The sequence below is a fragment of the Apodemus sylvaticus genome, chromosome 15 (genome assembly GCF_947179515.1).
Source record: "Apodemus sylvaticus chromosome 15, mApoSyl1.1, whole genome shotgun sequence".
Lineage (NCBI taxonomy): Eukaryota > Metazoa > Chordata > Mammalia > Rodentia > Muridae > Apodemus > Apodemus sylvaticus.
In genome coordinates, this window is record NC_067486.1 from 42,386,636 (window position 1) to 42,407,317 (window position 20,682).

General features: G+C 41.7%; 2 protein-coding genes across 2 annotated transcripts in view; one reads left to right on the forward strand and one right to left on the reverse strand.

Moving 5' to 3' along the window:
• The first annotated feature begins 903 nt into the window (after positions 1 to 903).
• On the forward strand, positions 904 to 13,073 carry Nit2 (nitrilase family member 2). Its single transcript, XM_052157809.1, has 10 exons — positions 904 to 1,052; positions 2,116 to 2,234; positions 4,165 to 4,285; positions 5,242 to 5,330; positions 6,918 to 7,011; positions 7,478 to 7,552; positions 8,462 to 8,540; positions 9,932 to 10,030; positions 11,849 to 11,904; positions 12,223 to 13,073. The coding sequence occupies exons 1-10, from the start codon at positions 1,046 to 1,048 to the stop codon at positions 12,312 to 12,314; spliced, it is 831 nt and encodes a 276-aa protein (XP_052013769.1). The 5' UTR covers positions 904 to 1,045; the 3' UTR covers positions 12,315 to 13,073.
• A 650-nt stretch (positions 13,074 to 13,723) lies between these two features.
• Tomm70 (translocase of outer mitochondrial membrane 70) overlaps positions 13,724 to 20,682 on the reverse strand; it is a 33,025-nt gene continuing 26,066 nt past the window's right edge. Inside the window, exons 11-12 of the mRNA XM_052157808.1 lie at positions 18,926 to 19,048; positions 13,724 to 16,095 (exon numbers count right to left, since the gene is read on the reverse strand). Coding sequence (XP_052013768.1) covers positions 15,942 to 16,095; positions 18,926 to 19,048 — 277 coding nt within the window. The 3' untranslated portion in view covers positions 13,724 to 15,941. The remainder of the gene's footprint in view (positions 16,096 to 18,925; positions 19,049 to 20,682) is intronic.

Sequence of the window (20,682 nt, forward strand, 5' to 3'; positions counted from 1 at the left end):
TAACCACTGAGCCACCTCTCCAGTGTGCTTTGTCCCTTTTAGACTGTTGTTTATGGCTCTCCCCCCCTTGCCCCCATGCCACACACCAAAGTTGGTAAAAAAAAGTTCAATCCCCACTGAAGAAAACATTGGCTAAATTTTCTTTTGGGGATCTGATCTCTAATCCTCTTGTTTCCATGCTCTGCAAAGGTAATGTGGAATGGACTTTCACTTGCAACCATTGTGAAGGTTAGAAAACAATGTGTTTTCTAACACATTGTTAGAAGTGGGTGTGTTGGTACAGGACTGATCCCTGCATTCAGGAGCGAGAACACGAAGGTTACAAGTCAAGGCGGGCGGGCCTTAGCTATGTAATAAGTTAAAGTGCAGCCTACCCTGTTTGAAAACCACAAACACTCAAAACAATGCAATAATAATAAATAAGTAATATTTACATAAATAAATGATAAAAAATAATAAATACAAATGTCAAATCTTAGAATACTGCTCAGCACCAACTCTCTCCATCTCTTTCCCCAGCCCAGTTAGGAGCAAGCTTCTGAAGTCCTGCTAGCCTAAAACAACCAGGTGCACTTCCTCAAGCCAGTCAGCACGGAGCATCATTTATTACCCTGGCCACAGCTGTGATCCAACCTGAAATTTACATCCTTTGTGCCACAAGTAGGGCCTTTTCTATTCCAGACTTCCCGCTCCTTAACCATTTAAGGCACACCACCATAACTTAGGCTGCTCTTTTTTTGACTTTGCTTTTGAAGGTCCTAAGTAAAGAATTTGTAATTCTCACTTTGAGCCATTTTTAGTACGGGGCCCAGGCAAGTACGTAGCACAGTGGTAGACTTATATTGAATGTACACAAAATCGAAGGCTTACTCACCAACACTACAGCACAGCACAAAACAATCCTGTAAGCTCCTCGAGGCTCCGCCCCTCGGCCCAGCCCTTGACCACGCCCCTTCTGCGCGCGGCTCGTCCCCGCCTTCCGGGCTCTGCGGAGGAGATTGACTGGCAGCAGTCCCCGTGGCCTGTGGTGCTCCGAGGAAGAGCCATGGCTAGTAAGTGGCTCGTGGCCTGGTTGTCCAGCTCCCAGCGGGAGCGGAGTCAGTCCTCGGTGTGGCGGTGCAGATGAGCCGGCTGGGTCCCTGCGTTCCCCGGTCAGCTATGCCGGTGGCTCTGGTCGCGGGTGTCCGCGGCTCGGGGGAGCCCAGGGGCCGACGGCCGTGCGAGCACAGGCCTCGGCGCAGGGCGTCCTGCCTGCGCGGTCGGAGCTGGGCCGCTTGCGGGTCGGGTGGCGGTGTCTGACTCGTGGCTCTGACTCCCTCGCCTTACAGCGGTGGATAATCGCACCTCACTCCGCAGCTGCAGGGATTAGCCTGATTGCTGTGCAACTTCGTCCAGTGACTTGGTGCGGCTTTCCCATAGCAAGCTTCCTCGTCTGTGAAAGTTTCTAGGTGCAGTGACCTGGAATATTCATGTAAATGTTGTTCCCATAATGGGCCCTAAGCTCGCGGCGTTTTCGTGCCCTCCGCCCCCACTTGGTCATCTTTCCTGGGAAGGTGAAGCGGCAAGTCTTGCACACCGAGGACCCCGGTGGAGGGTTTTCCTGCGTCAGCCTGCAGAGGGCGCTTTGCGCCAGCCCCAAACCTGGGTCGGGACAGGTTAACTATTGGGTGGCTTTTGGGAAAGAGGCTAGAAACAAAACCATAATAAGTTTTAAGGAGTCTAACTTCTTATGGTTAGGGGATATATTAGTGAGTTTCTGTGATACTCTGGTGACAGCTCAAGTTCTATTAACCTGAAAATAATGCCAGGTTTGGGCTTCTTTTGTTTTGTTTTGAAACCAGATTCTGGCACTGTTCAATAAGAGGTATTAGGGGCTAAATGTAGCTTTTTTTCTTAATCATATTTAGGAAAACTAAGGAAAGAGCGATCGTAGTTTTCATACTTTTAAGGAGAGCTTCGGACTTCTTCAGAAGCCAGGTTTTGTCAGTGTTGCCTGCCAGTAGTTGGAACAATCAAAATCCGTGTCCAGACACTGCCCGAGATCCTGATTGAGAATCCTCCTGGCTCCGGGTGAACTTAGTGGGCAGATCTGACTCTTTTTTTCTTTTTCCTCAGCTTTCCGCCTGGCCCTCATCCAGCTTCACGTTTCTTCCATTAAATCAGATAACATTGCCAGGGCTTGTAGCCTAATCCGGGAGGCAGCGAAGCAAGGTGCCAACATAGTTTCGCTGCCGGTAAGTACCAGGGCAGCCTGCCCTTTCGAGGAGCTGTGAGCTCACCACAGCTTGTGCCCTCCAGTGCCCCACCTCCAGCAACGTCTTTTGGAACTCTACTATTGTTTCGTATTTATTGTTTCATCTTTCACAAAGTCTAGCAGTGACTTTGTCATAAGATGCCTAACATGGTTACAAGTCTTGAACAAGATCACAAGGAGTAAAGCTCCCCTGGGGGACTTCCTTAAAGATAACACACTCGGGGCCTGCACGGTTACTTGGTTGCTTGCACAGTTCAGGCCTTTTATTGTTGTCATGTTTTGGCTCAGACCATATTGCTTTAGCACTCTTCAGTTTTTGAAAAATTGTCTTGAGGTTTGAGTTGAAGGTTGTATCATATCAGCCCCAGAGTTCCCGAATGAGCAGGGATCAGTAACAAAGGTAATCTTATTGTGTGTGTTTTGTGTGTGTATTTTGTGTGTGTACACATGCACTTGGAGGGGGGGGGAGGTGTGTGTGTGTGAGGGGGTGGGGTGTCAGTTCCACAGGAGCAGGCTACTTTGTTGTTTTGAGATGGGGTTTTTCTGTGTAGCCCTGGCTGTCCTGTCACTTGCTCTGTAGATCAGGGTGGACTTGAACTCAGAGATCCACCTGCTTCTGCCTGCAAGTGCTGGGACTAAAGTCATGTGCTACCACTGTCTAAGCACTCTGTGTTTAAGACAAGGTCTCTCACTGGGACTTCAGATTCACCAGTTGGTTAGACTGTCTAGCCAGCAGGCCTCAGGGACCCCTGCCTCGTTCCTCCCCTAGGGTTGGAATTATAAGTGCATCTCCTCATAACCGGCTTATTATACACGTGTGCTGGGGATCAAATCCATGTCCCCATGCCTGTGTATATGTGTATATGCTGAGACGTCTCCCCAGCACAATCCAGTCTTCCTCTTTTGGATCACTGTGTAGGCTGGCCTGGAACTTACTATATAGAATGAACCCAGTGTTCTCTGTGCATCAGTTACAGGACTCATCTGTATCTGGTACCCAAACATGGTCTCTTGCTAGTTTATGTGGCTGAGATGAAGTAAAAGTCTAGGAAGGAAAGTGCTTGAGTTATGTGGGTTCGTGCTTAGCTAGCTGACCCTTGACAAGCTGGTCATTTTTAGTGTAATGCCTCGTAGGTAGACCCTGTTATTAAACACAAAATGAGTGAATTTGAATTGAAATCCAGTAAATGTTTACCTGTTGCTTTCTGACATGTCAAAGGACTGCTGAAGGCAGATGTGTGTTGTATGTGCATGTTGTTAGTGCCATTGTCATGTGTGTTGTTTGTGTATGTTGTTAGTGCCACTGTCATGTGTGTTGTATGTGTATGTTGTCAGTGCCATTGCCATGTGTGTTGTATGTGTATGTTGTTAGTGCCATTGTCATTTTTGGTGACTGTGTCCCATCCCTGTCTTTGTTTCACCCTCACCCACTTTTGCTGTCCATGCGAGATATCATAGGATCATAAAGATGTCAGAATGGAGTGAGAAACAACTATTTACAGTTAATGAAATAGTTTTACGTCTGTGGCTTTCAGAACTTTTTAATGCATAACTTTTATTGCTTTACATAATTAGTGGTAGAATTTTGAGCTCCAGAATTCATCTTGGGATTTAAAATCAGAGGGTGAACTGACTTGTGATGGGTCTGGATGGCCAGGAACTGCCAGTCTCACAGGCTCCGGGTCTAGCCTTCTGCCGGGTCACCAGGAAAGACTAGTTTCCCCTGACCTCATCCGGGCTAGTTGCCTGTCTGCCTTCCATTGCACTTTCTTTAGCTCTAGCTGGGTCTTTTCCTACAGCTGTTTTATCCACTCCAAGCAGAATGGGAAGTGCTTGCTGTGTTTCTACTTTCTGCAGAACTTTAAGCGGTTTGCTTGCTTTCCCCGTCCTCTTCTCTCACGTGACTCTAGGAGTGCTTCAATTCTCCATATGGGACAAACTACTTTCCTGAATACGCAGAGAAGATTCCTGGAGAGTCCACACAGAAGCTTTCTGAGGTAGCAAAGGAGAGCGGCATATACCTCATTGGAGGTAATTTCTTCCCTGTGGTGTAACACCTAAACATTAAAAATGCTAGGATGACTTCTGTTACATTTAAACTAAACATTTAAACATTTTAACCCTTGAAAAGAATCAGATTGCCAGGGATGGTGGCATACACCTATAATCCCAGCACTTGGAAAGATGAGGCAGGAGGATTGTAAATTCCAGGTCAACTTGGGATATACTTCAGGATATACTAAGTGTAAAAAATGCAAGTTCAGCATGATTATGAACAGAATTTAAATTAGTTCTCCCTTAAAAGAATGATTGTATACTTTCAAATGAAGTTATATACATAAAGACCTAGTAAATACCACAGAAATACACCAAGCTGATACTGATGACACTCCGTTAAAGAGCTAGGTAGAATGTGGCAAGAGAAATTTGACCTGTGTTCTATGTGCTGATTTAAAACGAAAAGTCCAATAAACCTCCCGAGGTTCAGTAAATATAACAAACAAGATTATCTTGTGTCATGATGGTCATGATAGGTAGGGATTAGATATGCCTAGGTGCTCGCAATGTATGGAACATATATTGGATTGGTTCTTTGATGAAGAAAAGCTTGTTTGTGTCTAAACATTTCTCATCAAGGGCCCGTAGGATTCAAGTTTTGTTGGAAGACTTAATGGATTTGAGCAATGAGAATTCCTGATTTTGCTCTGATGTTACATATTAACTATTGCTCAACATCGTGACTGAATTTCAGGGCCACTTTGGTTATTTTTTAAACCTTTCTCTGACATCTGAACTAGTTATAGTTCATCAATAATTTGGAGTTTAATCACTGAATGATATCTTTAAGAGGGAAAAAGAATGCTTAGAATAAACTTTATTATTGGGCCCAAATGACTGCTTACCAGGCCTTTACCTATTCTCACAAAGTTACTGGTCAATTCCTTTTTGTTACTGTTTTGTATGACTGTGTAATTCTTCAATGGAAGGCTCCATCCCTGAAGAGGATGCTGGGAAACTGTATAATACCTGCCCTGTGTTTGGGCCTGATGGAAATTTACTGGTAAAGCACAGAAAGGTAAGCAGTGCAAATCTCCTCCTTCCAGTGAATTTGTTGCACTGTGTAGGACCTCTGACGTACCGTTAAACATTAGGTGCTCTTACGTGGGCACTTGCTCTGTAGACCAGGCTGGCCTCGAACTCAGAGATCTGACCGCCTCATGCCTTTAATCCCAGCACCCTGGAGGCAGAGGAAGATGGACTTCTGAGTTTGAGGCCAGTCTGGTCTACAGAGTAAGTTCTCTTTTTCAGAGAGAAAACCTGTCTCAAAAATCAAAAAAGAATGTCTCTTTGTCTCATTTCCAGTCTTGGAAGGAACACATTCACTATTTTATTCCTAAATATGATGTTTTAGAATTGTTCAATATGACTATTAGATGAAAAGCATTCCTTTCATAGAAAGTGTTTTGTTTTGTTTTGAAAACCATGGTTGGTTGTAGAAGTTCCCGACACAGGCTGGAGATGACTAGTGGTAGAGTGCTCTCATAGCACAGGCGGGGCCTGGGTGTACTCAACTGCCATTGCCCCCCTCCCCCTTCCCCTCCCAAACACACATTACTATTGCTCAGTGTATGTCCTTGAGATAGTATATAGCGTTTCTCTTTACTAATGTAATAAATCACATTGGTTAGTCTTCGGATATCAAGCCACATTTGTTGTGCTTGAAAGAAAAATCCTTAGCTAGGCATTTGGTGGTACACGCCTTCAATCCCAAAACTTGGGAGGCAGAGGCAGGTAGATACTCAAAGTTGGGGACCAGCCTGGTCTACTGCATGGTTTCCAGGAGAGCCAGGACTACAGAAAGAAACCTTGCCTTGAAAAAGGAAAAGAAAGGAAGGAGGGAGGGAGGGGAGGGAGGAAAGGAGGGAACTAAATCTCATTTGGAATTACTTTGCAAAATTTTATCTGGATTTTGTGTTTGTCTCAGACAAGGTCTTTCTGTGTAGCCTAGGCTGATTTTGAACTCCAACAATCCACACTGTCCTGGAACTTGGGGTGATCCTCCTTTTAGATCATCCTTAGTGCTAGAATTACAGGCATGTGCCACCACGCCAACTTACTTGTTTTTAAATGCTGCACATTCATTTTGCTTTCTTTTCTGATGGTGTTTTTTAATTTTTGATATGGGGGTCTATGTAGCCCTGGCTATCCTGGAACACCAGTCCGACCTCAGACTCAGAGATATATCTATCTCTGCTTGCTAGTTTCGTCAGTTTGATTCTGAGAAATCTTCCTTAGCATTTAGAGTGAGTAAAGGCAACACACTGCGTCCACCATGAGCCTGCACACCTGAAGACACCAGGGGTTATAAAACCCACATCATTTTCCCATTTTCCTGTAGTAGAAAGGATAGGCAAAATCGTTAACCTGTTCCTTCAGAGACTGAAAACAAGATAAAGATACCAATTACTTAAAACTATGCTTGAGATCCTACACAGAGCAGAAAGATAAACATTTGGAGGTAGCCAGTTGTAGGTGCAATATGGCCAAAGCTGGGGATATTTGTGCTGTCAGTCTTAGAGCATTTCCATATCTGACCATGGAGAGAGATCTGCCACTACTGTTGTGAGGCCAGAGGTAATCAAATCAATTATTTGTGATGCAGGTCCATCTGTTTGACATTGATGTTCCTGGAAAAATTACATTTCAAGAATCTAAAACATTGAGTCCTGGTGATAGTTTCTCCACATTTGATACTCGTACGTACCAGATATGTTTGCCTCTTATAGTAATCCCGGAGAGGAGGAGCAGGTATTTTTCCTTTTTATGTCTATCTCCAAGTTTTTCACATATCCATACTAAAAGTTCAGAATTGAGAGTAAGCAGTCCGAGGTCTAGAAAGTTTGGAGAGAATGGAAACCTAGGATTTTGATATCACTCTTCCACTGGGCTACAGCCTCCTGACCATGGCATCCAGGGTGCTCCTGCGGGCCAGCATTGACACACTGTACTTAATAATGCATTGTTCAGAATGACCTTCTCAAAGCTATCCTGAGGCTGTCAATGTGGTCTTTGAGTGATGTTCTGATAGGATTGAACTTACAATTGTCTGTGTCGGAGGAGTCCTGGGTTAATTCTTCTAGTTGGTGTTCTATGATCGGAGCTTTCCTCTCCCATTCTCTGCCAGAGGTTCACACATTTGTGCACTCTTCTGTTTGGAAACAGCTTACTGCAGAGTGGGCCTGGGCATCTGCTATGACATGCGCTTCGCAGAGCTTGCACAAATCTATGCACAAAGAGGTGAGTTAGGGCCATAGGTGGGTTACAGAGCTGCTTGGAGGTTTGATTATGGGGTGGTGTCTGGAATGCTCAAAAGAAAACAAAACAAACCCCACAAAAATTTGCACAAAATGTCAGAGGTACAATGTTAATGTCTCTAAGTCCAATACTTCCGCAGCATCTTGCCAACCAGACTTCTGCTGAGAACTTCTGGTTACAGGGTTGGGGTATGTGTGATCTCACACACTCTGTAGCAAAAGCTTTGTTCTGGGTTCTGGAATATCTCCCTTTATTCGTTGAGTCTCTAATATCACTGTATTTAGAGTTACATGGGGTTAGGTAGAAATGTAGCAATGATCTGTACTCTTGTGGGTTTCAACACACACACACACACACACACACACACACACGCCCCAGAAGACCCAAGTTCTGGTTCTAACTTTTCCTTTGCACTCGAACAATCCTTTTACATCTCCAAGGGGGTGTGGTTCCCTCAGAGAACTGGTATGACAGGGTTGAATTTACAAACTTCTGATGCCATTCAGTGATTACCAGTGTCCTTACTAAGCTACCAAAATCACCGACACTTAACTAAGTGGTATGGATGGTTGACAGCTGTTTAGCAGATGAGGTGCATGCATTCTGGGCTTAAGAGTGTCCGACACTGTACTGCCCCAAATCGGATGTGACATTTTGGTAACAGCGCTCTTTTTAAAAGTGAATGCACAAGTCTGACTAGCTCCATTGCACTTTTCTTGTGGCGGTGTTTTATATCTATTATCTCTAAAAAAAAAAAAAAAAATTAAATTCAGATCCTGCCTTACTAGGCTGACCTCTTTTTGTGTGTGGAAAAGTTTGAGTTTGGCTGTACTGGATAAGGGAGGGAGTAACTGAGTGCTCACCATTGCACTTTCTCTCTTCCCTCTGGAGGCTGCCAGCTCTTGGTGTATCCTGGAGCTTTCAATCTGACCACAGGACCAGCCCACTGGGAGCTGCTTCAGCGAGCCCGGTAAGAACCAAGCATCTTGGTACTGATAGATCTTTCGGCCTTAAATGGAACCCTGCCCCTGCCTGCCCTGACACCCAGATGCTCTTAGGATAACTGCGCAGAGCTCTGCTAGGTACTGTCTCTGATGCCACAGTAGTTCCCTGGGCTTAAAGGCATTCTGCAGTGGCTGAATGCCACTCTGTTGTACACGGGTTTTTATCTACTCAGTAGTTAACAGGCACAGGATGTTTGTTTCTTGGCTCCTGTGATAGTCCAGTGCTGGGCTCAGATGTCTCTTTACGCATTGTTTCATTTCCTTTAGACTTGAACCTTTTAGTAGGATTTCTGGACCACATGCCCTGTTCTTAACTGTTAGCTGTGTTTCATTTCCTTTAGACTTGAACCTTTTAGTAGGATTTCTGGACCACATGCCCTGTTCTTAACTGTTAGCTGCAACTCCACTGCTTTTTACAATGGCTATACTAATTTACAGTCCTATTAATAGTGCACCACGGTTTTCTGTACACCCTCACGGGAACTTAAGGTTCTTGATACTAGCCATCTGAACTACAGTGAGATAGTTTTGTGGTTGGTCATCATGGTTTTGAGTTGCCTGATAATTAGTGATATTGGACCTTCTAAAAATACTTATGTTGATCTGTAGTGTTTGGCAGCTGTCTATCATTGTGACAAATGCTCTAGATAAAGTACAGAGAATGGAGAGTTTATTTTGGCTCTACTTTCAAGTTTTATTTCATACCTGCCTGGAGAGTCTACCGAAGTCTTTTCACCCCAGGCAGAAAAGAGGGGGGGGGCAGGGTTCACAGGTTCCTCAAGAGTACCCCCAACAGACTAATTTCTTCCTTCTGTTCCTTACTTCCTATAAAGGTTGGGCAACTTGCCCTCCTGGTAGTGCTGTGGGCTGAGGAACAGCCTTCAAGTACCATTTGCTTGACTTCTTTTAAATGTCAGTGTGGCTGTTGCTTTCTTGATAGTCTCACTGAAAAGCTGGGCTGAACTGATTCCTCTTGTTTCAGCCTCCTGGTTCGTGGCATTAGACATGGACTTGGACTTTCGGCTATTTTTAAATTGGGCTGTTTGGTGACACTGAATATACCTGCAGATAATTCTGCCACCCTGGAGTTTTCTTCCCACTCCTGGGACCTTCATTTGCTGGACAGAAGCCTCAGTTTGATTATAATCCCATGTGCCTCTTGTGTTTGTCTCTTTTGTGTCTCATCCCCCCCCCCCACTCTTGCTCATTCCAATGTACAGAAGCCTTTTCCTGTGTTTACTTCTAGAGTTTTTATAGTTTGCCTTTTTGTTTTTATTTCTAAAGAACTGTATATACTTGGATAGCAACATGTTGCAGGTCTGCAATGTACAATGTATTTGCTCTCTGTCAACTACAGGGCTGTTGATAATCAGGTGTATGTGGCTACAGCCTCTCCTGCTAGGGATGACAAAGCCTCTTATGTGGTCTGGGGACACAGCACTGTTGTGGATCCTTGGTGAGTATGTCTTAGGCTGTGCTCAGCTGGAAGTTTATGGATGATACAGGATCTTTTTTTTCCCTCAGCAGCTCCTACTCCCTTTTATCCATATATCCTGACAAGCACAGGGAAGCTTGTTACTTGCAACCACAAAAGAAAGCTATCCTGCTTGCCATACTGAACCCTGGCTGTTGTCTAGGTAGTCCTGGAAGTCATACAAAATAATCAAGGCAGCAAGCAGCATGGGCTAGAAGTTGGCTTTAGGAAGAGATCCCAAAATTCTTAGTTTGCATTTGGCTAAAATTTAAGCTGATTGACTGGCCCAGGGGCAGGAACGAGAAGCGAGCGAGGGAAGAGTGTTTGTTACTCCCTGTGTAACGATTAGAGATGGGGGGAATGGGTTGAAGCGGTGGTTCTCCATCTGTGTCTCACAACCCCTCCACACATATCAGCCTGTGTATCATAAATTTACATTATAATTCCTAATAGGTTGGGGGAGGGTCATGCCATTAGCAAAGTTGAGAACCACTGGGTTAGAAGAAACTGACTGTCCCCCTGTGAAAAGGTAAAGCGTTTTACCACTGACTGAACAGAGAATAACTGTTCAGCCACACGGATGTTTCTCCATGAACATACCACATGGTTGGCAACTGTATATGTAATTTAACAGCATACATTCACATATAGGATCTCAGACACGTCCTTACTGGAACTTGACTTCAAAAGTTGGCTTTTGGTCCAGGCTACTTCTGTGTCTCTTTCTCTCTCTCACACACACACCCCTTCTACAATTTCAGAATAAATAGGGGTTCCAGAGAGGAGTGGGGGGTCTCAGTAGTTCCACACCAGGGTTTATGGGCACTGGAGAACTGGGTTAGGTTGGCTTCTGTCACATTCCTGTCTCAGATGCTGGCGATGGGCTCTCAGCCAGTTTTCCTGATGGCTACCTAGAGTGACTGTTGCAGAGTAGTTGTGTTTTATGTGCTCTTCCTTTTTTTTTTTTTTTTTTTCTGAAGGCATCTGGGGCCTTCTAGCCTATGACTTTAGGGTGGTTGGTGTCTGGGTGGGAGTGACATTAGAGAAAGAACTGTGAATTTGGCAGGACAGATGGGTGGGAATTAGGATTCAATCAAATGAAATTAATGGTATTGGTAGCTCATCCTTGCTAAGAGCCTATGATAATACAGTCAGTTAATTGTGCCAGATGGTTTGTCTTGACATATTTGGAAATTAATCATTTCTTTAGATATATTATTGAGACCCTGCACTGAGCCAAAGGACTGGGTACTACAGTTTTCCACAACAGCCTTCACCTGGACTTTTGAAGGGCTGTTGTTCCTTTCAGCATATTCTTGTGTTATCCAGATGCTGGGTAAAGTCTTTTCTTCCAATTTGAAACTCAAAAGCATAGGGAGCCAGGAATTTCAGCCACACAGGCAGAGGTTCTTGTAGATCTGGGCCATGTACAGGCCCAGCCTCACTACCCTCAGGTGTGGTTGAAATTGGGAGTGCATGAGGAACAGATGGAGAGCTTCCTTGGAAGGGGCTTTTTCCAAGCAGTACTGGGACTCCTGTTGACTACTGGTAGATCTGTTTCCAGATATTTATAATCATGGATGAGCTATGGTTTTCTATCAGTGTGCAGTTTATTAACAATATTCCACTTTCCTCACCAACCCTCACAGTGCCACAAGTTTTAACATAAATAACAGAACCAGAATTTATACTGCTTTCTTATTTTAGATCTTAGAATCTTTCTTTAGGCCTGTTATACAAGTTGCAAAATACAGAGAACTTGGCTGTCACCAATCCCTATTCATTCTGGATTTCCTTCAGGGGGCAGGTTCTAACCAAAGCTGGCACAGAGGAAACGATCCTGTACTCAGATATAGGTAAGATCTGCCCTGCTGCGGTTATGGTGTCTGGTATCCCCACTGCTGAGGCTATCTTTTGTGGCTGGTCATGGATCCCTTTGTGCCTCACTCTTCCCTCCTAGTGATACTGCTTTTAAGGATGAGCTCTGGGTCTGTTTCACTGGGTTTTGTTTACTTTGAGTTGACCCAGGACTACCTCCAGGTCACCAGCAGCACCAGAACCCAGACAAGGCAAATGTTCCTGGGTCACTTGCCGAGACTTTGGTTTGGGGACGAAATTCCATTGCTTGGTAAGTAGTTGCAAATTATTAATCATGTGTGTCCCTATTTTTGCAGACCTGAAGAAGCTGGCTGAAATCCGGCAGCAAATCCCCATTTTAAAACAGAAACGAGCAGACCTCTATAAGGTGCAGACACAGAAGCCTTGATGCCTGTGTCAAAAATGACACAAACAGGACGATGCTCTAAGATGATCAATTCTACTAAATCTTTTTTGGGGACATGACCCTTCATGTTAATTCTATCAATGATCTGTGTCACAAGGCCCCTATTTTAATTAAAAGTTTCTTCTTAAATGTGCTTGGTTTCTACCTCCTAACCATTTAGTCTGATGGTTCTTAGGCATTTCAGCCTCAAGGTCCTTTTGCACAATTAAAAGCTGAAGCCTCTAAGCATTTTTGTTTCCATGTGTGGTGGGCTGGTCCCAACTGTCTGAGAAAATGTACATTTACAAGAGCACTAATTTTATTGGTTCTAATATCCCACCAACATGACGCTTTCAAAATTTTTTTATTAAAAATTATTTTCATACAGTATATTTTGATGTTTTTCTTCTTCCCCAATTCCTCTCCACTCATCCAAATTTATGTTTTCTCTATCTAAAACAAACAAAAACTCCATAAATGAAAATCAACAAGCAAAAGACCAATAAAGACAAAAGGAAACAAAAAGTCTACAAAAAAAGAAAACAATAGAACTTAATGTGACACTTGTAAACAGGAATAGATGTGCAGTTGGGCCCTGTGACCTATACAATACTGGTTTAGCACACCATTGGTTCAATACCATACTGGTAAATCAAAACTTTTCCAATATAAAAGTATATAGGCTATTATTGTGGTTACTTACAGAAGAATAAGAAAATCTAGTGACTCAAAAAAAAACAAAACAAAACAAAAAAAAACGAAGTATACGATTTGGTAAGATTTGGCACACATACATCTATGAAATATGAAATACCAACAAGAAAGTGAATATATGTACTACCACCAGAAGTTTCCTTATAAGCATTTTGGAAAATGTTTCTTGTCTGTGTGTATGGGTACACACAGGTGCTGAGGCCAGAAGAAATATCCAGGGCTAGAGTTAGAGGTATTCATCAGCTGTCCAATATGGGTGATAGGAACTGAACTCAGGTTCTCTCCCAGAGCAGCAAGCACTCTTAACCACTGGGCCCCCTCTTCAACCCTTCCCTATAATCTTGTAAACTCTCTGGCTATTCAATCATTGATAAGCCTTATCACCATAGAGAACTTTAGAATTTTCTAGAATTATGTAAAAAGTAAATGATAATCTAGTACTTTATTGGGTGTTTATTTTACCTGTGCATCAGTGATGTATTATTTGTTGATGGACATTTGAGTTCTTTCTGCCTATTGAATAAAGGAGTTAGAAACAAGCTTTTCATGTCTGGAGTAGCAGAGTCGTGGGCTCATATCTACCTCACTCTCAAATTGCCTCCAAAGTGGTTGTGTCATTTTACAGTGCTGTCTACAACGGTGTGAGTCCTTGTTGTTTCCTATTCCTTATCCTCATCAACTAAGTATGTTACACTCTGTTTTTTTTTTTTTTTTTTTTTTTTACTTACTCCCCTTTGAAGTTGCCCTCTGCTGTTTACAGCTTTAGCTTACTTAGGTTCTCAGGTTCTCTCCAGGGTTGAGACTATGACTAAACTCCCTTGTGAAATGAGCAGGAAGAGCCCGGACCCATGATGACATCTGAAGGATGGCTTTCTAAGCCGCTGTACAAGTCTAAGACACACATAAAGAGGGAACCCTCGCTACTGCTCTTCATAGAGCTTTGTTTCACTTAAGAGGCATGAATATTCACAGGAAACTTCATGACCACACCAATAAAAACTTGTATATACCTTTGAATCAACAAGAAACTGACTAAAGGGTTTCAGTTAAAAAAACAACAAATTTCCTATCTTTCTGTTTCAAAAATGGATAGAAAAGCTTGAATGTAGTATTTATTTTGTGAATTTACATGTGAAGCCATTTACAAAAGTAAAGATACAGACAGATGCAGCTTTCAGTGCAGTTTCAAACATGTTCACAACAAGCAAAAACGTTTTCGAGAATCTGGAATGACATATTGAATGGCACATGCTTCAGTGTTTTCTACCCAACCCCAAGAAATAAGGGAGCAGAGTAGAGATGTCCCTAGTAATGTAAATACAGCCATGCAAATAAAAAACTTTTAAGCGAAGAGGTCACATTCAGAGATGTAGGACATTTCTGTATTTAGGGTTATCATCATTGGAGAATTATTTCACAACAAAATGAAGAGCTCTCCGACTTTCCATTATCCCAGTCACCTTAAATTACGTTAACTGCTCCTATTGAAATCAGCCACAAGCTTACCAGCATCGTCCAAAAACTGACTTTAAAAGGAGTCACTTCTAATATTTCCTAAAAAGACAGCATTTGTAGACAAAATCATTTTGGTTTCAGTGGGATAAAGCACCCTTTTAAATAAGAGTGTAAAATGCTCCTTTACTCTCAACAATGTAAACTATAATTAGACTTTATGTCCGTAAGTCTTAACAGGTTTGCTTTTTTTTTTTTTTAAAAGTCATTCCTCTTAAATAAACCTCAACCTGTCCTGGATTTTGGAAACAGACTCAGTAAGAACACATCCTTCCCCAACCAGAAAAATCCAGCATATAAATAAGTAAAAGAGATAGTCTGTGAAAGTGATAAATAGAAATAGCTTAGAGATTCAAAAGAGATGAGGTACAAATAAAAATGAACAGAACAAAGTAAAGTCAGCTGTCAGTATCCCTGGAGATGTGACGTAGACCATCAGTCCTTAGAGGTTAAGGTCACCTCAATACAAAAGTACTCTGTTTCAGACATCTCTGGAAATACTGGCTCAAATCTCTTAACTTTACAGCCACAGCTACATCACTAAAGTTTCCACTTCAAAAAAGTATGCCCTGGCTCCAGGACTGACATCCTTTTGAACCGTTACCAAATTTCTGACACTAGAAAATTTAAGCTAATTAAATATTCCTATGTATCCTCACATATACTCCATCTGTACGTGGGCTGTTCACATACACCCACTTCCGTTAAGAAGCAGACTATTAAATAGTACCTACTATGGAATAGGCACGGGCAAGTATATACATGTCTCGTTCATCTTACCTTCCTCGTTCAGTCCCTCATTAAGTCTTCCTGTACAAGTATCAATCAGAATATTTGCTTCTGCATAATTTACTAAAGTTCTACAGAATCAGAGGCACTGTGCATGCTGACAATAAAGTCTTTCAATTTTACTGATATCCATATTGAAGCTTTTCATCCTTCAAAAAAAATTAAAAAGGATTAATTGAATACAAAAGTATATTTTACAGCACTTACTATGTTAAAGACTAACATACTATAAAACACTCACATATTATACAAACAGCTATAAAAACAAAATCATTCAGAACATAATCCCCACCCCAATATTAAAAAAAAAAAAAAACAAATCAACAAATCAAAGTTTTTATTTGCATGGCCAATTGTGTTTGTATTCTACAACTTTGTCTTAATATCCCTTTAACAGGCTCTAAGCTTTTGTTGCACAGGGAATAAAGCTGAAAGACTGCAAACTTCCTTCAACAGCCACGCCCACTACACCTAAACATGAGACAGATGTAACGAATGACAACATCACAAAGGGACTACTAAGTTCCACCGTTCAACAATTCATGACAGTGTCTTCAGGGTTCAGTTGAAGAGGGGTAAACTTCTTGTAAAGGAGTCAGTCTGTTCCCCTGGTATTTATAATGTCGGCGGTTTTAATCCGTATTTCTTTGCTACTTCTGTCTGGGCATGGGCAGCATCACAGAGTGAATACAGATGAGCCATCTCCATCTCCGACTTGGCCAGATTGATAGCTTTGTTGAACATGTCAATGGCTTTCTCCAAGTTTCCTCTAAAAGAGCAAAAATTCAAAGATTCTTCAACAAGCAGTTCTCAATAACCAATGCAGTTTAACTGTGCTGCATGAAGCCTTCAACTGTAATTCTAATAAAAGGTTTTTTTCATAACAAAATGCCTAGCACAGCATAATAAAAACACCAATGAATCAATCCATCCCAACATCCACCTCCACCCCTCCCAGTCCCTCTCTTCCACAGCTCTTCCCCTACTGCCCGCCTCCCCTCTCCTCTGAGGAGGCAGAAGCCCTGTGAGTGCCCCTGCTCTGGCATGTGAAGTCTGCAGGCAAAGACACATCCTCTCTCCTGAGGCCACCACTGCAGCCTATCCTGTCTACATCATCTTGAATCCTTTGTCAAGTACAGGCAGACTAGGGCAACTAAATTGGTTACTTAAAAACCATAACTTTCCTGGTTTCTAAGCCTGTGGCTTCTGGCAACACAGAAGACCAGTCGCCCTCAAACGCTTACCCCTTAAAGGACTGAGTCCACTCCTACTACCTCACTTCTCACCCTCGATGCCAAAATCTGAGGACTTTCATGCAGTCAAAGGTCAGTCCCAGTTCCCTGACCATGTCAACCCTGATCACAAAAAGCCTGTTATTGCCTCTGCTAACTCTGATCAAATCCCTACCTTTTAGGACCCACTTCAAATATAGAATTGCACACCCCCTTTCTCTTCCCAGAAGAACTAAATACTTCATTCCCAATAGTCTTCACAGTTTGTTTTTTTTTGTTGTTTGTTTTTTTTTTTTTGGATTTTGTTTTTCAAGACAGGGTTTCTCTGTATAGGCCTGGCTGTCCTGGAACTCCCTCTGTAGATCAGGCTGGCCTCAAACTCAAGAAATCCACCTGCCTCTGCCTCCCATGTGCTGGGATTAAAGGCGTGTGCCTGGCCCTCACAGTTCTATTAGCTCCATATACACAGGCAGATGAATGTTTGCTCTACTTTCCTAGTTCCAACAGCTAAGTACAAAGGTTGGTAATTGCTATCTGTTTTTGAATAAATGGATGAACATGCTATGGCTAATAAAATTTACCTCTTACATTTACGTGTGACTAAGAAACAACTGTTTAAGGGAAGTAGTGTTATCTATGTATGCATGCATGTACATAATACTTAACTACATGTGTATAATCCTGCAACTAAGAACGAAGTCATTACGAGGTAACTCAGTACACTAAAGGTGACCATATTTATCTTCCTATACTAGATGGCTAACACAATTAACTATTTTTGGTTTATATGGATTTGTTTCCACAATAGTTAGATGACATGCAAAATATTAGTATAACCAGCAATGCCAATCATTTAACTTTAAAGTAGGATTTAGATAAACATTTTTGGAGACAAAATTTCTAGCCCAACCTTGCCTAAAACTCCTTATGTAGCTAAAGAGAACCTTGAACTTCTCTGACTCTCCTCCAGAGTTCGTTTAGAATATGTCGCATGCCCAGTTGTAGTGCTGGAGAATGAACTCAGAGCCGCAGACATGCTAGCTAAGCACTATCAATAAGGCCTGATCCCCAGACCTATAACTGAGTTTTTTTTAAAAAAAAAAGTTCACATGCACCTGCGTTTTGCCTTCATGAGTATGTGGGATCCCCGAGAACTAGAGTTCTTGATAGCTGTGATCTGCCATGTAGGTGCTGGGAACTGAACTCAGGTCCTCTGGAAAAGCAGCCAGTACTCTTAACTACTGAGCCATCTCTCCAGCCCCTAAAATGGACTTTTACAGTACAATTTAACATACAAAGAAAATTCCCTCAACTCTCATCCTCTTAAGGTATCTCTATAAATAAATTATATGTCAAGTGTTCATATGCACTAATCTAAGAAGCATCCAGAGCTTTGCTCAAACATGGTTATGAACCACTCACTCTTTGTAGTAAAAGAATTCTTTATTTGCAGTGACAAATTAACATAAGAAATATATATATCTGCCATCAGAAGAATCATATTTGTTGTCCGTCTTTTGCAGGAAAGAGAGTCACAGGAATAGCAGCCCATAGGTAGTTAAGAGGACTCATGCTGATTCCTGACAGGTGATAGTGGCAAGATTGATTAGTGCCTTGACATAAGTGAAGTACGATCAAGTCCTGACTTCAGAGTGACCTTGTTGGCCCAACTGGCCTGGGCATCAGTCTCTGTACACCTTAATTTTATATTGGGATTATTATAAAGACGAGTTTAGGTCAACAGGACTGAGATCTGGAAGGTACTGAAGACTAGTACTTGGGTCTATAATACATTCTGGAGGAAATACCAATATTAAGGGGGCATAGTCCACTACACATATAGCTGTCAACATTAAATGTAGTCCTTAAGTGCAATTCTGGGTAAATATTTACACAAAACAAATTACAGGAAATCAGAATCGTAAAAAGTCCAACTAAACCAGAGGTTTCATGAAAACTCAGTGGCTCAGAAGATCTGTTACAACCTATCCAGTTTCTTGGCTGGTTGCTTCTTTGTAGCAGGATTGGATCCTGCTACAAATTATAGTACAGCCTAGCTATCTGTTCCTTGTTACCTGGCACTGACTAAACCATACTTCAGGTATTTCTGGTCTCCCCACAGGAAGGATAAAAATGAAAAAGGAAATCATACACAATAAAGATCTAGTCTCACCTTTTAAGGTACAAGCCTGACAGCTTTTATAAATGAAATGAGGCAAATCCGAATTCCCTAATGTTTAGGGAAGCCGGCATCAAAAGTTCAGCAAGCTTTAAAACTATAATGGATACGGATTTATAATCAAATGTATGCAATGAGAACAAATGGCAGTAAATAGTACGTCTCTAAGAAGCAGCTTGAGAAGTTACCTCTGCACTTCAATAGTCCCCATGGTCTCATATGCAAAGTCACATTTGTTGTCAATTTCAATAGCCTTGCTGATAAGCTCCAAACCTTTATCCAAATCTTGCTTCCACTGAAGTTGAAGTAAACTGGATTGGGAGTGGGGTGGGGGGAAGACAGTTAGACGGACCCAGTACTGATAGACATAAAAACTTATGATTTGGGTTCTGCCCACAATAAACCAATAACAATTTATAAGGAAAGCAAGACTACAGCAGATCACACACTGGAGGCTTCTGGTCTCTACTTCTGATGTCAAGTCCCTGGCCACAGATTTGAAAGTCCTGAACCAGTATTCCTTTTCCCGGTATTTCTAAGAAACAGAGACAACTGATTTCATATGCAGATACCAACCCTGTTTCATTACCCTTCCAACTCCTGTCCCACGACCAGTCTGGTTCCTGGGAGCAGGTCCCAGAGAGGAGTTTTGTGGGTCACAGTCTCATTTTTTGTCCTTTTTTCCTATGCTACTGGCACTGGCCGATTTCGAGTTGTATATTCAGCCTGTTGTCTCATGTGTGCTTGGTTCCATTTCATGGAAATTAAAAGTATGTTAAACCCATTGTGAAAAAATTGTTCTGAAAATTAAGGCAGCTTCTCCTTTTACTCTGATAACATAAATTACCTTATCTTTACAAAAATAAAATCGCTGCATTATTTTCAACTTATTAAATGTTATAAATTCTGAATAATCATACAACCATTTCAAAAAATTAAATGTAAAAAATACTTGTTTTACAGTCTTTACATTTTTTCCCATTTATGTATATGTATGGTTCTGTAAATATATGGCACAAACATTCATAGTATAGACCAAAAATACTTGTTTTACAGCCTTTACATTTTTTCCCCATTTATGTATATGTATGGTTCTAAAAATGTATGGCACATACATTCATTATATAGACCAAAAGAGGGTCTCAGATCCCCTGGAACTGGAGTCACAGTTCTGAGTTGCCCGACAACACGGATGCTAAAAACTCAACTTAGGTCCTCTAGACAATAAGGACTGCTCTTAGTTACTGAGCAATCTAATTTCTCTAGTCCTTTCCAGCCTTTAACTTCATGCCATTTTTTTTTCCTTAAACCTCACCCACAGAAGTATATCATAACAAATACAAAAATTATTCTAAGTTTTTTAATTTTTTTGTAAAAGGTTCTCGCTAGCTCATAATGGTTTCAAACTCAAGATCCTTCTGCCTCAGCTTCTCAATATTTTAATCTGTATACAGCTTACTTTCCTGCACAAATATATATGTATATTTTTTACAAATATATATAACAAATTTACCTTACAAATGGCCATTATGGTACACTTTAATCCCAGAACTTGCAGGGCAGAAGGTAATCTTTATGTGCTCACACTCAGCCAGCTATACATAGTAAGACTGACTACAAGCCCACAAACAAATTTGCCTTCTTAAGAGTTCTATATAATGTACTATAATTAAAATTACTAGTCTTACATAATTAGCCATAACAGAAATACTATGAATTTACAAACTCACTGGTTAACTTGAAAAGTAAAATAATATATATTTGTCTGAATGACACCATTAGGCTGTATATCATGTCATTCTGCCACCAATGATTACTTTACACATTTTGTTTAAATGACTAAATTCTCCCTTGTTGGTTGAGGTAGGGAGGCTGAAACAGATAGCAGACTCTGTCTCAAACAAGGTAGAACCTAAAGACTGTTGCCCAAATTATCTTCTCATCT

Bases quoted from the DNA above. Each gene is read 5' to 3' on its own strand.
- Nit2 (XM_052157809.1), top strand. The intron at 2,235-4,164 runs GTAAGTACCAGG...ACGTGACTCTAG, and splicing joins CCAACATAGTTTCGCTGCCG to GAGTGCTTCAATTCTCCATA. The intron at 8,541-9,931 runs GTAAGAACCAAG...TGTCAACTACAG, and splicing joins GAGCTGCTTCAGCGAGCCCG to GGCTGTTGATAATCAGGTGT.